The sequence below is a fragment of the Melospiza melodia genome, chromosome Z (assembly GCF_035770615.1).
Source record: "Melospiza melodia melodia isolate bMelMel2 chromosome Z, bMelMel2.pri, whole genome shotgun sequence".
NCBI lineage: Eukaryota > Metazoa > Chordata > Aves > Passeriformes > Passerellidae > Melospiza > Melospiza melodia.
Window position 1 is genome coordinate 64,005,843 of NC_086226.1, and position 16,979 is coordinate 64,022,821.

The window sequence follows — 16,979 nt, forward strand, 5'->3', positions numbered from 1 at the left end:
AGTACCCTGATTGTGGTTTACAGAATGCTCTTCCTGACGTCCCTTACTTTGTCAATGGTCATGTTTTGGCCACTAAGAGGCCACAACTCCACTGAAGACAGGAGAGCAGCATCAATTATACAGTAAGTATACTAAGTTATTACAGCTTATATAATGCACAATACTACTCTATTTCTGCGTTAGAGCAAAACAGGAAACCACAAGATCTTGATTATAAGACTGGGAGGGATTCACTTTCAATAAGACAATGGAAATAGCAGAACACACTTTTTCTTTACACTGTTATTAAGGAAATAGAACAAATTACTTTGATTCCCCTGGGTGCGTGAGCTAGTAAGTTCAGAGTTACAGATTCCTCAGTCACAAGTAACTAAAAATATTTTCTTAATATACTAACTCACCTTGGTATTTCTGCGTGTTTGGGGAATATCCTAACCTACCCATCCACTTGTCAATTTGTGTGCATCCTTTTCTTTAGCTCTTGTATTCCTTTCTGCAAAAACAGACTCCACTTTTGAAGAAAAATAAGGAAGGGGTTGGCAATGTGCTGTGGAGAGGTCTCACACTACTAAAATGAGTAACATGAATTATTATGAATATTCTATGTTAAAATGAATGGGGACTCTTTAATTTTGTGATGCATCATTCTTAACTGCATTCGAGGTTTGATCCATCATGCTGAAGAAACAAAAAAAACCCCTCATGTCACTGACATTTGAATAGTTAAGAAGGAAAAACTAGATCTGCAGTTTTCAATTGTAACATTTAACTGCAGTTAAACTAAAAGACAGAATGACACCACAGCATATTTGTGAGTCAAACAGTAGGTAACAGACACTCTCCTTCCTGCAATTATTTTTAATATATTTGGGACTGGGCGAGCGACTTTGGCAAGCTGGAACTACCCAACTTGGAGGACCAAACCTACAGTTAAATTTACAACCTTTTAGTTATTTACCTAACAGTATCAGTGACTGATTTCACAATAATGGTTGGTACTTCCTCTACTGGAGATAAGCATACAATCAGTGAATGGGCAGATGGTTCAAAGGCTGAGGTTGATTAGATGCAACATGACAACATGTGGATGATATTATCTGTTTCAAACTTATGCTTCCAAATGCAGCCTGAAAAATAAAATGTCAAAGGGAAAGCAATTTCTGGAACTACTTCCTCTCAAACCCTCCTACTGAGGGTTCTAAGCAAAAGGATTCTTAATCTTTTCAATACCACTAGCATTAAGGAACAAAGCATTCTCACAAAGCACATACTCACATCCATGCTAAGTTATGCCCTCCCTCTCCAGTGCAAATAAATTCTGCCTCTAACCCAGAACAACAGTTTCTGGAGTGGACTGCCTTCAGGGATTCAAGACACAGCTTCTTCACTTAACTGCATGAATCCACTGGCTTCTCAGTGACCAGGAATATCACTCTAATTTTTGTAAATTGCTCTACTTTTTCACTTTTCAGGATTTTTCTCTGTGTAGCAGGAATTCTGGCCCCTTCTCTGAGGCTTCACCTTTGATATGATACAGGACAGTGGGTCATTTCACCACATAAGCCAGTCTGTCCAAATTGTTCAAGGAAGGCAACAATAAGGCAGGACAGAGGCCACTCTTGTGGATACCAGACAATTTACTACAGGTGATTCACCTAGAACCTGAATTAGATAGAAGTGCATCTAAATTTCACTCTCAAGTTTGATAGCACAAGGGTAGAAATAACAATCTCTTATCTGAAAGCTGTTTAAGTGGTTTTATCATTCTCTCCCTGGAGGAGAATCACTGCCAGATGCAAGATGTATTAGAAACATGCTCCTCTGCAGCCACAAATATATTTGTTTCATGTAGCTTTAAACTGAATTTGGTTACATGTGAAATACAACTTTTTTTCCCCTAAGGCAGTATAAACAACAAGGTTGAAAATGGAATAACTGAATACTTGACAGATAAAATTCACTGTTTCTGAGATGAGTTTCCTGTTTAACACTATTTTGCTCCCCCACAAAAATTACTTACAATTTGCAGGACTAGTAAGAGTAAATCTTTGGAGCTTTGGGGATACTGAGGAGGGAAGCTGGACAGTAGGATCTGGGTACTTACTGCTCCTGTAAGTGGGGAGGCAAAGAGCTAGAGAGCAATTACTGTGCTTACTTACATCTGCTTTTCCAGTTGAATAGTTGGATCTATTCTCTCTCCCAGGATCCCACAAAATTCTGGACTGCCATGTTTGATAGGTTTAAAGCCTCCTCCAGGTGCTCTTAATTGCCTGTGCTGGTCATTTGAGGGAGAAGGAGATGCTTGCCGTTTCCCACTTCCATTAAACTGGGCTGCAAGATACACAATAATTACCTCTCCAGGCAAGGTTAGCAAGGACCAAAAGAGTTGTAGCACTTACAGAGGTTGTCACACCCCACAGAGAATAAACATACACCCATAGATGCTTTATCTACAAATTTATAAGTATCAGGTAAAGTGTTTCTTACTATGCAGAGTACAGTCCTAAAATTCTCTTGTTTTCCCAGTAATAAAATTCACGCTCTTCTAAACCTTTTTATAGTAACTACTGCTTATCTTGACATGTGATACTTTGATCCTCCAGAGCTGATGCTATTAAACAAGTAACAGTAATGAGCCTTAAGTCACCTGCCATAATTCCAAAGGAAATAAGTGAGAACATCAGTTTGCCTCAGGTTATGTGGTATCATCCTGACAGTGATCTGGGGGCAAATCAGGCAGCTAACATCCATATCAGAAATACTGTCAAGCAGCAAAGAATTAACAGTGCATCCACTCACATGCTGCTGGCACAAAGCTTTTGCTTTTAAAATCTAGGAAACATGACAAAAGAAAGATATTCTTTCATCATTTCTCTCACTAGCTACATTATTCCAAGAAAAGAAATACAACTTATTTTGCAAAGCTGTAATTTATTAGAGCAGTGCAACACCCGTAGCTAAGCACATACTAATGATGTCAGCATTCTCATTCTACACTTAAAGATTCCACATAGCTACAATTAAAAAAAAAAATACTAAAGGACAGAATGTTGACAGAAACAGTGAAAGAATCTACCCACACCATATTCTTGACTCTTATTGCCTTCTACAATTTGCTGCTTCATCAAAAATTAACATTCCCAGCTGCAAATGATTGTGTATTAAGGCCATCCTAGTGAGGACCAGGCAGAGAACCTTGACTCTGTCAGGAGGTAAAAAGCACAGTGCTCACGAGCACAAACAGCTCCATCAGCCCCTGTGTGAGTTTCAACTGCAATACTGGAGAAAAATGTTACAAGGAAAACTGAAGGAACTTCCTGCAACACTTATAGGCCTCATGCACTTAAAAGTGAACTTACTATAACAGCCAAGTAGGCATGTGGCTGACAGTATTAGGTGTTTTAAAGCAGACAGCTGCCATGTTTAAGTTCAAAATGATAATGCACAGAGACATGTTGGATGAGGAAAATGTTTTGGAGCTGATTTTTTAAAATTTGTTTATGCTTTTGTCATGAAGCTTAGGACACTTCCAAATCGCCCCTCTACTCAGAGAAAGTAGGCACAATTTTTTTATTGTAAAATTTAGGCAAACGTATTCGATCACATTTCTAAGTATACATAGTGGAAATATGCTGATTCTTTCTTAATATAAACTCAGATTTAACCTCATTACTGGATAATGAAAGCTGATTAGCATAACAAGGAGAAACACTGCATGTGGATACCTGCCTGTGACATATACAAGCAGTATTATTACTTTAAGAAAGACACCCGGATGTAACTTGGGTACTCTCTGAAACCCAGTGAGCTTATTGTCACCTTCCAAACAAGGAACACCTTTCAGATGCCAAAAAACTCTGTTCACATAACAAACTCAGTTCTGACTGTTAACAGCTTGTGATTTTAACACAGAATCACAGAATGGCTTGAGCTGAAAGTGATATTAATGATTATCTAGTCGCAAAACCCTAAGAGCAAAGAGATGCCACCACAGGCAGTGATTTTGCCCACTAAACCACATTATTCAAAGCCCCATCCAACCTGGCTTTGAACAGTTCCAGGGAAGGACCATCCACAATTCACACACAGCAACCTGCTCCATTGCTTCATCATCTTTGACTAAACAGTTTCTTCCTAACATCTAATCTAAATGTCTCCTCTTTTAGTTTAAAAATGTTTCCACTTTTTTTATCTTTACCAGCTTGTGTGGAAAGTCACTAACATGATGATAAGACATAGGAACTATTCTCCAAAATAGGACAAAGTCAAATTTCAGATGCTTTTGAATGTTGGGGCTTTTATCTCTGTTTGAAAAGTTCAGACATGTGTCTGGACTTCTGGCTTTTTTTTTTTTTTTTTTCCGCCAGGAAGAAGCAGTCTTGAAGGGCTATCCAAGCAGGTTAAAGTGACAAGTGTGATACTCAGTCAGGTACCTCCCCACCCAATGCTGTAATCTGAGTTTTGGCTGCTATGAATCCTCTCTTAAACAGAGCTAAAGTATATCCAGCCACTGCAGTTATGGAATAGACTGCAATACTTTACTTCCACACTCCTCATGTGGCCTCTCTTCCACTGCCCTGTAATTCCCACCCTACCCCTGTGACAGTGGCATGCCAGAATTCCCTTGCTTTAGATCAGAATTCCCTTGCTCAGGGTCCTAGGCAGCATCTTCCATTCAACAGCAGAAGAAGTCAGAAAAAGTTTGGCATTTATAAGTCCTTCTTCCATAAGCCCATGATCAGTGCTGGAAATTGCTACCAAATGGCCCTCTTGACCATTGAGACCCTCTTTGTAAGTGAGGGTCACACATTTTGTAACGCAATACTAAGACTGGCTTTACAGACTTCACAAGCATTTCCTTTATCCAATGTTTTCTGTGCCCACACGACAGTTTGAAGAGCACAGATTTCTCACAAACTCAGTGGAAGCCAGTCTCAGTGTGACATTCTTCAATAGGTGCTCTGATGCCATGCTATCTTCTGTCTATCCAGTGGGCTCTCCCTGGTGTTATCTCTTTTTCCAGCCAGACTTGTGTACCTGGAAGCTACTTTGTTCCTGTTGCTTTGCCAGCCTCAACTCTTCTGGGCAAACCAGTCTGCCCAGCTCAGTGGGAGTTCTAACAAGACCTGCTCGCTTCCCATAAAAGCCATCAAAAACACATTTTAGCTTCAGCTGAACAGCCTCCAATAAAACAACCCCAAAATTGTTTGTAAAAGAACTCCAGCTGCAGACAGTCAAAATGCGGCATTCCAGCTCTGCTAGACAGAGACGTATCTTTTAACACAGCCAAATCCATAGGCTATGTACATCTTGCTCCATCCACAATGCCAGCATGACACCAGCCTCAGCCTCATCCTTAGGAGTCAGAGCACAGACACACTGCCCTCAGCCTCAGCACACTTCATAGCTTGTGCACACTTTCATTCTGACAAATCTCAAAGTCCAGGCTGGAGACAAAAAGGTTTTAGCTATGCTTCAGCAACAAATCTTGAAATCATGGCAGAAGAACAATTTTTTTTTCCTTCGAAGACCTGCATGAGTAATTAGGTTCATGGTAATTCTAGTGTTGCTGGTGATTTTGTTTTGTTTCTACAGTCTATCACCTGACAAATCAAAAACATTTGCTTCATAAGACTCTGTGTCTGCAACTCTCATCACAAATGTATGTTGTTTCCTCCAGATGAATTCCACAAAATAGGAAAGTTTCAGCAGAGGATCCCTCCAGGATCTCCACAGTTCCACAGAATTGGAAGATGGTAATTGTGGGCCTGTAAATGGGACTTACCCATTGCTAGAATTTTTAATAGTTAGACCAACACTGCACTTTTCAGAAAAATCCACCTCAGCTAAGAATTGAAAAACCCCTTTCCAGATTCTATACTATGGAACCACCGACTAAGTCAGAAGAGCACTTCATACATCTCAGCAGGGGATCAACACTTCTCCATTGCAAACTTTCCACCATTTCAAACTTCAGAGCTGGACCTCTTCATTCCTTATTTTAAACATTTACTACTCCTAGGACAAAGATGATTTCTGGAGACACTAGATGAAACAGCAGCTTGCAATCAGGCTTGCGGCCAATCCTTAGACATTTCTTTGTGACAAAAGAAATTCTTGTACCTAAAATAACCTTGTACCTAAAACAAATTAATCTATAATGAATGGCAGCCGTAATGAGAGAAATCCAATTAATCTCAAAAAGCGTTTACTCTTCTTATTTTAAATAACAATTCTCTATGCTGAGCCTGTAAGTAAACCAATCATATCATAATACCATTTAATTAAACCTGTCTTTAGTCTATTAATTTGGTAAAGCAATATTTTGCTCCATGTGCTTTCGTAACTGCATAGTACTTGCAAGAATATTTACACATAAGCCAATCATAAAATCTTGTATTGGACTGACCTTGTTAATTTACAGTTACATATAAAAACTGAAAAGTAGATAAAAAGAAAAAAAAACAAAACACTAAGATTCTTTATTTCAAAACAACGCAGAAAAACCCTATTTCAGAATTTATCTCATAAAGACCAAAAAAGTGGACACAAAGATGAATACAGAGGTTAAGACAAGATCCAAATTAATTAAAACTCATAGATTTCATATAATATGACCAATGCATGAAGGACAATAATTTACATATGTCTATATATGACTCTTTAGACTTAACTTTTAAAATCCAGTCTCTGTAGTTGCTCTATTACAATTTGAAAAATTTGGGAAATGTGATCTCACTGGAGACACATGCATACTGGTCCACAACTTGCATCTCAGCATCATTAAGCAGTGAAGTTGCTGGTTTTTGAAAGAAGAATTACTTCTGGGTAGCACACAATCACTGACCTTGTGTGGGAAGTTATGTGATCAGATCAGGTTGTTTATCCAGTCATTTCTTCCCACAGGACAAAAAAAAAAACGGAATATGGAGATTGCAAGAGCTCCTTGAATAATTGTTTCCAATACTTGACTGTTCTTGCAGAGAAAAAACCAACTTGAGTCAGAACCTCTACTGATTCATCTTATATCTCATCTTCCCATCACACACCTGCTCATTTGTGAAGAAAATGGCTCCATCTTATAGAGGATCTCCTCACAGGCATTAGAAAGTTCCCACTATGTCCCACTCAAAGTTTTCTCTTCTCCAGGCTAAGCAAGCCCAGGTCTCTCAGCATCTCTTCACATGTGCTGTCATGTGCTCAGTTTCTTGTTATTTTGTTGGCTCTATGCTAACAAAAATGTTTATCAACATCCCTCTTATATCAGAATTCTACCACAGCATTATGCATAGCTCAAGAAATATGAAGTAAAGAGGAACACTCACTTTGCTTCATCCACTAGCTTGCTCCTATTTGCACAGGCTAGCATGCTACTAGCCTTCATCATGGTGAGGAGTATTGCTAGCCACATTTAGTCCACTTCCCCTAGGACTGTTTAAGCCCCTTCTAGCCAAGCTGTAGCCCAGCAAGTCAACCACATCTAGGTCCATATCATTGCAGGGGCTTAGTTTGCTCCAGATGCAAGTCTTTAGGTCTGCTCTCATTAGGTTTTGTAAGCTTGTTGTCAGTTCATTTCTCCAGCCTGTTCAAGTCCCTCAGAATGGCAGCTTTGTACGTACCCTCCCCTCCCTTGGCTGTTATTCCAAGCTTGATAAGGGGCATTTCCTCTCCTTCTGCTCTTGGTTACTAATAACTATGCTAAACAGGAAGGGTTTCAGAACATATCCTTGGAGGAATCACACTTGTAACCAGATTCCAGGAAGAGTATGAATCACTAACACTACCCTTTGAGGTCAATGACTCTGAAAGGGTTTTGCAGATCTACTAGTCCATCCTACATGGACTACAACATTCCAGACACAGCTGATGCCACAGCACAACATCCTAAAAGCTAAAGTCTACACAGATGAGACCTACTTCTCTCTTTCCATTAAGAGATCTAGTAGTTTTAACACAGAAAGCAAACAGGTTTGTCAAGCAGGATTTACTTAGGATAAATGCACACTGACTACCCAGTAATCATTGCTCTCAGGCTTCTTCCATGTTCGGTCCTGGAGTCACTCCTCTTTTCTTCCTGCCTCACCCCCAACACTTCATCACACTGTCCCTTTGAGAATAGCTCCACAATTTCAGGACCCTGCAAAGCAACTTCCTCACCACAGAGATACTCAACAATTAACTCTATCTACATCCCATCCATTAAAATGAAAGAAGGGAGAAGGAGCAGGGGAATCAGAACTTTTACGAAATAAGTTGCTAAGATGATTGACAACAGGTTGGCTGAAATACCAAACAAAAAGTGCAGTTTCGTATTTCTGCAGTAGGTAAAGATTTAGATGACCCACATTCACTTTACAGACATTTCTTCACACACACATACACAAAAGAGCATAACTATTTGATTTACCCCAAAGGCAAGTGTATATAGTACAATTGTGAGAGGGAATTTTGAGGCTGGGATCTAGGAATCCTACCTGCCAAAGCTGGGATGCTGACTTTGTTCCACTCCCACGGCTGATCGTACTCATCTGCAGGCCTGTCATCATCCTGTGGCAATTTGCTTTCTCGTAAACGGCGACTCACCACACTTTCAGAATCAGATTCCACACCACTGCCTTCTGGTTCATAGGGTGTGTCATAGAGCTGCATGTTTTTCTGATGGGACTTCATGCCTTCCTGCTGTTGAAACTCTGTTGGCAAGGAGGAAAATTGCATCAGAATCACTACTAACCACGTCTTATCATTACAGTCTATAATTTTAGAGCATTCAACTTCCACCCATTTCTTAATAGCCACGTAATTATAGAGATGACAAGCTTGTACAAGATTTCTAAATTCTACCTCTACACTGGTAACTGGCTGGAAGCAAAAGTTTGCTCCAGTTAACCACCACAGCTTCAAGCCTCCACCAACATTTCCCAGCTTGTGTAGAGCCAGATTGCAGGAAGCACACAATCCCTGTCAGCTGCTAAAAAGCACACTCACAAGCAACTGTACATAAATTCCCAAGAACACTGAAATTTGTGTATAGTTAGCTCTTCAGGAAGAGATGGTTCCGAAGTGAAATTTGAAGACACAAAGAACAGAAAAAAAATAAATCCCACAGTACTATTGTATATGCTGATAAAAAACAAGTTGTCTGCCTTTACACCTACAGAATATCAGCAAAAAATGAACTAGAACTAGAGTAAGAACTAAAAGAACTTAAAGAAAACTAGAACTAGAGTAAGAACTAAAAGAAAAGCATTAGTGTGTATCTCACATCAAAGCAGTCGTAACAGCAGCTCTCGGCTGCCTGAACAGCCGTCAGAACCAAACCGTTTTGGGCAAAATCAGAAGAAGCAGTAAGGAGGAACAGGCACAAGAGGTAGCTCAGGAGATCCAAGTGATACATTGTGGGTACCTTCTTCCCCTCATGCGAGGTGCAGCCCCAGGGCAGAATACCAGGTAGGTCATGGGAAGTGTCTTCATTCTTTTGAGTTTACAGAGCCTTGGTTAGGCAAAGCCACAGTCCCCGCATCTACTCATACAAAACTGGGTGGAGTGAATGATAGACCAGGTGCCTGTGCTACCATTCAAACAGACCTAGGAAGGCTGGAAAATTGCACACTAACTGGCTAGAAAGTTGCTCACCAGAAAAGGACTTTGGGGTCCTGAAAGGCAGTAAGTTAACACAAGCCAGCAATCCACCCTTACAGGAATGAGGGACAAGCCAACTTGGGGTGCACCAGGAGTGCTGAATGCAGATCAAGAGATGGGATTTTTCCCTTCTACTCAGCACTGAAGAGGCCACATCTGGACTGCTGGGTCCAGTTCTCATCTGCCCAGCACAAAAAAACCACAGAATACTGCAGGAAGTTTCAGCAAAGGCCATGAAGCTCAGTAATGGGACTGAACCACTTTTCATATGAGGAGACTGAAAGAGTTGAGACAGACTAGCTGGAAGAAAGCAAGTTTTAGTGGGGACATTATCAATGCATATAAACACCTGATGGAAGACAGAGAAGATGGAGAAAGACTTTTATTGACAGTGCCCAGTGACAGGCCAAGATATAACAGGCACAAGTCAAAAAATAGGCAATTCCATCTGAACACAAGAAAACACATTTTGACTGTGATAATGGTCAAACAAAGAAATAGGTTGCCTGGAGAGCCTGTGAAGTATCCATCTTTGGAGATATTCAAGATCTGACTGGACATAGTTATGGGCAATCTATTCTAGCTGAATCTGCTTGAAGAGGACTATTTTTTATTATGTAATATGAAGAGGTCCCTTCCAACTTCAGATGTTGTGTGATTATACCGATCACTGCAACAACAAAATAAGAACACCAATAATATAGAAAATTGCAAAGTTATGAAAAGACTCAGAGAACTTTTTAAGCTACAAATGAAGGAAAGATCTAGAGCAGTTCTCTGTTAAAACAACAAAAGTCATAAATCAAGTAATATATCAACAAGAATATTATAATCAAGTAACTTCTCCAAACCCCTTCAAAGCACAGTGAAAAGTCTGCAAAATGACAGTGCCCTTATTCCTTGAAAAAAATTTATTTCATTTATGCATTAAAAATACGGTAATTTTGAAGAAATATACACCAAAATTGATGCTACAAGCAAGACACATCCTCTTCACTTCTATTTATGAACAACCACATCAAGAAAAAATGCTGCATTGAGAAAAAAAACTATAATAGAAAGAATACACTGCTCTCTTCAATACTTTGGTTCAGAAAGAGAAACATTTTGGTTTTTTCAGAAGTCAGAAAACTGGTATGTATCTTTTTGTCTTTCGCACTGTGGACCCAGTCAATGCTGCACCAAGAAATGTGCATTTCTGAGGAACAGAAGCTGAATCAGTTGAAAGTGCCAAACACAAATTTGCGTGCCAAATACAGCTATGCAATTGGCTCTTTGTGTGTGAGCATATTTCAATACAAGAACTCTTGCCTGACATTTTTCTTTTATCCAGAAAACCAAATCATCAGGCAATACACAAAAGTTTACCAGTAAATAGAAGGTGGTTCATGTTCAGGAAGCATAATTAGAAAAATTATGAATATTTGATTCTAAAACAGAAGTCTTTCTAGGAAAAGCTACAACCTAGATGGAGGAAAGTGCAGGGCCAGGAACTGGACTTAATAATGATCCTTGTGGATCCCTTCCAGCTCACCATAGTCTCCAATTCTGTGATATATAAAAACATATGCATGCATGCACACACACTTCTACACACATTTCCAATTTCTTTTGTAAAGCTTCGTATAAATATGCTTGAAAATTCACCTTTGAGAGTATTTGTAAATAAAAGTAATTTTACTGTAAGCTAAATCAGAAAAAGTTCCTTTCAATAAACGACAGAACAGCTGAATCTGTACCATAAGCAGTGTTAGCAAAATACAGACAGATAGCTCAGTGCAAACTTGATACTCAAGAATCGAATAATAGAAGACAACAGCACATTTGTGATGAAGCCTTTCTCATGGTAATTTTACAGCCTCTAACAGTGACAGCTCTAAGGGCTAAAGTCTTTGGAAAGATTAGGAAATAAAAAACTTTGTTAATTTAACTTTTTGTTTAGAAATTCACTTTTATGAACTATATAATTAGAATTCTTATTGCTGATTAAAAGTACATTTGTATACAATTCAGCATTAAGTTACTAGCTATCAGAAGAAGTAACAATTTAAGTTTTGAAAGCACTAATTTTGCTAGCAGTCTGGAAGACTCCCACAGACAATTCTTGTTCTCACAGATCAGCAGTTATTACAGAATCAGGCTCCAGAAGTTTGGGCTCCTGAGTAAAACCAAGAACTTGACTAGGAGAGGTACCAAAACAGAAACAACACTATGAGATACAAGACTCAACTTGACATTGTTCTTCCCACTTGGTGAACAATTCTGAATACTCACATACAGAACAGAGCTCCACAAGACATGAAGCCACATCAGCCACACCAAACACTTTAATAGCCCTAAAAAACTGAACAGGATTACACATAGATGCACTATATTTCTGAAAATAGTTTGAAGAGAATTAGGGGATATATCATTAAGGGCAGAGAACAGCTATGAAGCCAACGAAGTAGTGTTTTCAACATTTCTTTACTTCTTTACCAAACCAAACAGGTAAACTTCTACAGCTTGCCTTCCAAAAGGTTGCGACAGACTAAAAAACATATAATGGCCAGATGCCAATGCCTATTTCCTTCATCTCAAACTCAAGCATGCAGTAACAAGAGGTCAAACAATGTAGTTGCACTGTTAAAAAAAGTTCTGATAATATAAAAGCCCATTTTCCCAAGTAAAGCACATCTGTAAATGTCACCAGGCAGTAATAAACTCAATGCCATTTACAGCCCATTTTTAACATATCTTTTGATGAAACACTAGACAAGCAAAATGCAGGAGTCTTACTGCCACAATCATGTAAGGAATGTTAGTTACAGAGATGTTCCCTGAAGTTAAGGGCTTGCAAGAGTTTTTGTTCTCCTGTGTGGTGAAAGACAATGACTCTGTGCAGGTTGGGGTTCCTGCATCACAGTAACAGCACATCTTGCTCGTCTACATCTAATATGCAGGAAGAGTCTAAACCTGCAGGAGACAAAATCCCTGCCTTATATCAATTGCCTGATTTTTTTCAATCCCTGCTATTCATTGGGAAAACTTTTAAACAAATTGCATGCAACCAATCACAGCATCAGTGGTAAGACAGACAGAGGTGGTTCTTTATCAGTCTGACAGCCATCTGTAATTTACTGAAAACCGGGGAAAGCTATAGTGGATTGGATATAGTTACATTAACTTACAGATTGATCAACAGAAGCACAATAAAGCTGTTTTTACTTGCCAGTATGTCAGATTTCAAAGTGCATGGGCTCACACATATCAGGTGCAAAAGTGATAAGCCAGACCCATGTCCATCTCAGCTACTGCTTTCAAGACTAATGCCAAATTCAAATGACAGTCCTTCCAGTTCCTTAGCTGCTTTCTCTAGCCAAAAGCCCTGTCCTAGTGAGACAAATCCGACTATGAAGGTCTCATGCTGGAAACAGTACAAAGATGCAAGCTCAACTTTTGAAAAGCTACCACTGAAACTGACTTTCAAGAAAAGTACAAGGGTTATCAAAGCCCTTTGTATCTGACAAGCCTAAGAGCAATACTTAGGACAGAGAACAGAATTCTATTAAAGGGATTTTATAGAGGACATTTAGCTGCACTCAACTCCATTCAGCAGTACAGAACTCACAGAGTTTATCTGGCCAAATTGTTGAATAAATCTTCATCCTACTTCAGAAAGCATGAAACAAAATACTTGGAAATACTCCTAACTCCAACAAGCAGCTGTTGCTAGAAGCCCTTTAATGTAAGTATAATGATTTTCAAGGTCATTTGGCATGCAGTCCTGCAAATACATAGTTATTTTCAGGAAGCCCAGTAGATTCATCTATTTAATCTATTCATCTATTTAATGCACATTAACATGTAAACACTATGCTAGAATAAGGTTGTACAGAGGACAGCTGTCAAGCTGTCAGGTTGAAGAATTTCTATCCTTCTACCTTTGGATTCAGATTACAGATGGTTGCTTTTTTTTCTGCTCTCTTTCCAGAAGTCAGCATTTAAACAACTTCAATCCCACTGACCTAGATACAGTTTCCCACTAACCAAATAAAAACACAACCTGCTATTAATTACAAGCAAAACTGTAACCAGCCTGCAGTGAACACCATATACTGTGCTGCTATTCAAGGCACACAGACAGACCAAAGATTTATCATCAGAAAGATACAGGTATTTAATTAAAGCAAGCAAGCAACTATAGCCTTAACAGAGTCAACTTCTTGCATCTTTTCCCCCTAGGTATACAAAATTCCCTATAGGGAGAGGGAGTGTTTTTGCAATGGCAGAACAGGCTAACCTGTCTTTAACTAGGATAGTCAAAGCAGAATTATGAACAGCAGAATTTGTGGAATGTGGATTCAAACACTTTATATTCAAAAGCCCTAAAAGGGCAGTCCACAAAGTGTTTGGAGAACTTGCTATAAGCATACTGGCTTTTTGTGGATAAGTCTGGGAAAAAAAAAAAAAAAAAACAAAGTATGTGAGAACATAACTCAGGAACAAGACCTGTTTGAGGACAACAGCCAATTGCATTTCTTGTATTCTCACCTACCACTGAAAACCAGAAATTATCAGTGGAAGCAGAAAGAAACTTGAAAATGCTCAGGTTCACATTGAGAGGCATTGCTGAGCATCTGATGCATTTCTCCCCTGACATTATCCTGACAGCCTGGCAATCTCTAGCAGGTAAAAGTCACATCAGGGCCAGATCTGATCACAGACAACAAAGACCCATCTGCAGGAGTGCTTGCTATCAAGGCATAAGTTCTTCTGAAATGCTCAAACCTCTGCTTTACACATGTTCTGCTCTAATGGAAAATCACTGAACTGGCAAGTAATCACATTGAAGGGCAGTGAGCTGTTTGCTCCAGGTGTATGGGCAGGCAACAATCAACCACTAACTTACCAGTTTGCCGCAGGCATAAGACAGATTAATGCAAAGATCACCCTGATATGAACATTTGCTTCCATTGAATTAATTCCCAGATAAACAGGTCAAAATACTCAGCCAATTGCTTACTTATCCAAGCCTTGCCATTACTGCTTCTTGTCAAATCCATTTTGGAAAGACAGTATGAAAATATTTTAGGACTTGTGATGCAGAATTCTCATTTTATTACTACAAAGCGTATTCATCAGAGAAGCTAAGTTTTACCTCTGTTCAAATTTTACCCTCAGGCCACCAGAAATCAAACTGCTTTTCCCTCTGCTTCCAGATCCAGCTGGATGCCTCCAACTGCTGCGATACAAGGGAGACCAATTATATTCCAGTGGCAGGGAGAGCTGTTTTGCTTTGAGACTGCAGCAACTACCATCCAATGGTAATTATTCCAGATTTTGCTACAGGAAAAGCTGGATATGAGAAGATCTTCCTTCCCTCATCTTTTCTTCCAAAGAGAAGCCAAATGACTCAGAAGTGAGCCACTTTCCAGGAATGAACAGACATTTGTTCCCCTGTTCCTTGTGAGGGCTTGGCATAACCACATGATGTGAAAACCAACATCTTCACAATGCCTGCATCATGCCGGAAATACTACTAAAGTCCAAGTATGACTCATTACCCCAGGAAAAAGCATTCAAAGCAACATTACATTCCAGCAATCCTGATAAAGAAAAGTTGTTAGGCTAGTCAGAGCAGGGGCAGGCAGGGAGAAGACCGTTTATGATAAGTATCAATAAACCAGCAAAAAACTCCCATTAAAATTTTCCACAGAAGGTATGTACTGAATTAAAACAAGCAACCACTACCCTGCCCAAGAGGACAGGAAGTACACATTTGTCTTTGCGTGTGGGAAGGGTGAGGAAGAGGAGGGGTGGGTGTTGGTGGAGTCAAAGGATGCTGATTAAAAAAACAAAACACATGGGAAGAACACCTAAATCCTGGTGGCCTGGAAGGACAGCCATACTGTTTCTAAAGGACATGAAAATTATCTTTGGAGATGTATTTCTCTTTTGGCAGAGGCAAAGAAATAAAAAGATTAACTTTCTCCAGTTCCCTGAAGGCAGAAATTTATTCTATAAAGCCTTCCTTCTCAACACCATATTTTCTGATAAATAAGCAGTGTTTAACTGTCAGTTTTAAACTCTTGATTTCTGCAGACTTTGCTTCTTTGGAGGTGCTTTGATGCTGCTGACCGACTTACTCCTTGCACATTTTTCAGTAAGATAGAAGAGGAGTAGGGATGCCCTTTTTATTTAAATAAGAGAACAAAGAATCCAAAAAACTCTGCAATTCTGGACATTTGCTGCTGCTTGACCAAGAGCCAACTACAGATGCTGCTACAGACAGTTACATCACAGTGCTATGTTCCTGGTTCGTTTGTAGGTTTTCTTGACCTCCCTGGAATACTGATCTTTGGGATTCAAGAATCATTGTTTCATGGTCTAAACAGAGCAATCCAAGTGGCAACAGTGCAAACCAAAAAATTCAAGATCCCCATTCCATACTCTAAAACTTCTAAGCTGTGTAAAAGATGATTCATTTCTTGAGGTAAGAGGGAACAGAAGCCCTCTGGGAAACAGAACGCTGTGCTGGAATTTCCATGTACGCCAGTTAGTACAAGAGTTCTCATCAGCCCAGGACACAAACTACAGTGTCCCAAAATATTTGTTTTAAGATTAGCACAAACAGAATAAATTCTCCTTGAAAGCCGTCTTAACACCAACATCTAAATGAGTATTTTAAACAAGCTAAAGCTGTCCCATGTCGGGACAGAGAAGTTTATAGTGACAATGACTGTTTCCTGCAGTTAGATCAGTCCTGCTGCTCATGACTGCTACCGATGCCCCCCTATGCCCTTGCCAGTGCTCTTCAGAAAGAAAAAAATCTCACCTTCACAGGAATTACCTTGAGAGAGGGCGGGAGTGGAAGAAGAAACCATTCATAATTTAAATGCTCTTCAAGACTCACACAGAAGGAAGATATTTTCTTGCATCATGTCTGCCTGTGAGAGTATCTGTTTGCTGAAAGCTTAGTCAAAAGAATGAAATTATCAAATGAGATCAAAATTATTTTTAATGAGTATAAATATATATATTTATATATTCAGAACGATATTACAAGGAGTGACCAGAAGGGAGCAAAAGGGATCAAGACAATATAGAGAACTGTTTCCTGAGAGCTGGAGGTTTAATTCTATGAGAATTATACAGAAAGGAGTTATCTTTTCTGCACGTTACTGGCTTTGAGCACAGCCTACTAGGGATGTGGGAGAGGGCACAGAAGGATAAGTAGATAGAGGCCTCCCTCCAGACTTCCTCCCTTTGATACAAATAGTGGGAAGAAGTTCCCTACAGGTACAACTTACATGGTACAGTAAGGCAGTAGATTTTTGTAGCCAGAAGAAATGCCATAT

At 39.4% G+C, this 16,979-nt stretch overlaps 1 protein-coding gene across 1 annotated transcript in view; it reads right to left on the reverse strand.

Annotated features, from left to right (window-relative positions):
* The window catches only part of SHB (SH2 domain containing adaptor protein B), a 57,418-nt gene that overhangs the window by 14,290 nt on the left and 26,149 nt on the right, over positions 1 to 16,979 (reverse strand). Inside the window, exons 3-4 of the mRNA XM_063181222.1 lie at positions 8,475 to 8,690; positions 2,160 to 2,331 (exon numbers count right to left, since the gene is read on the reverse strand). Of these exons, the coding sequence (XP_063037292.1) occupies positions 2,160 to 2,331; positions 8,475 to 8,690 (388 nt within the window). The remainder of the gene's footprint in view (positions 1 to 2,159; positions 2,332 to 8,474; positions 8,691 to 16,979) is intronic.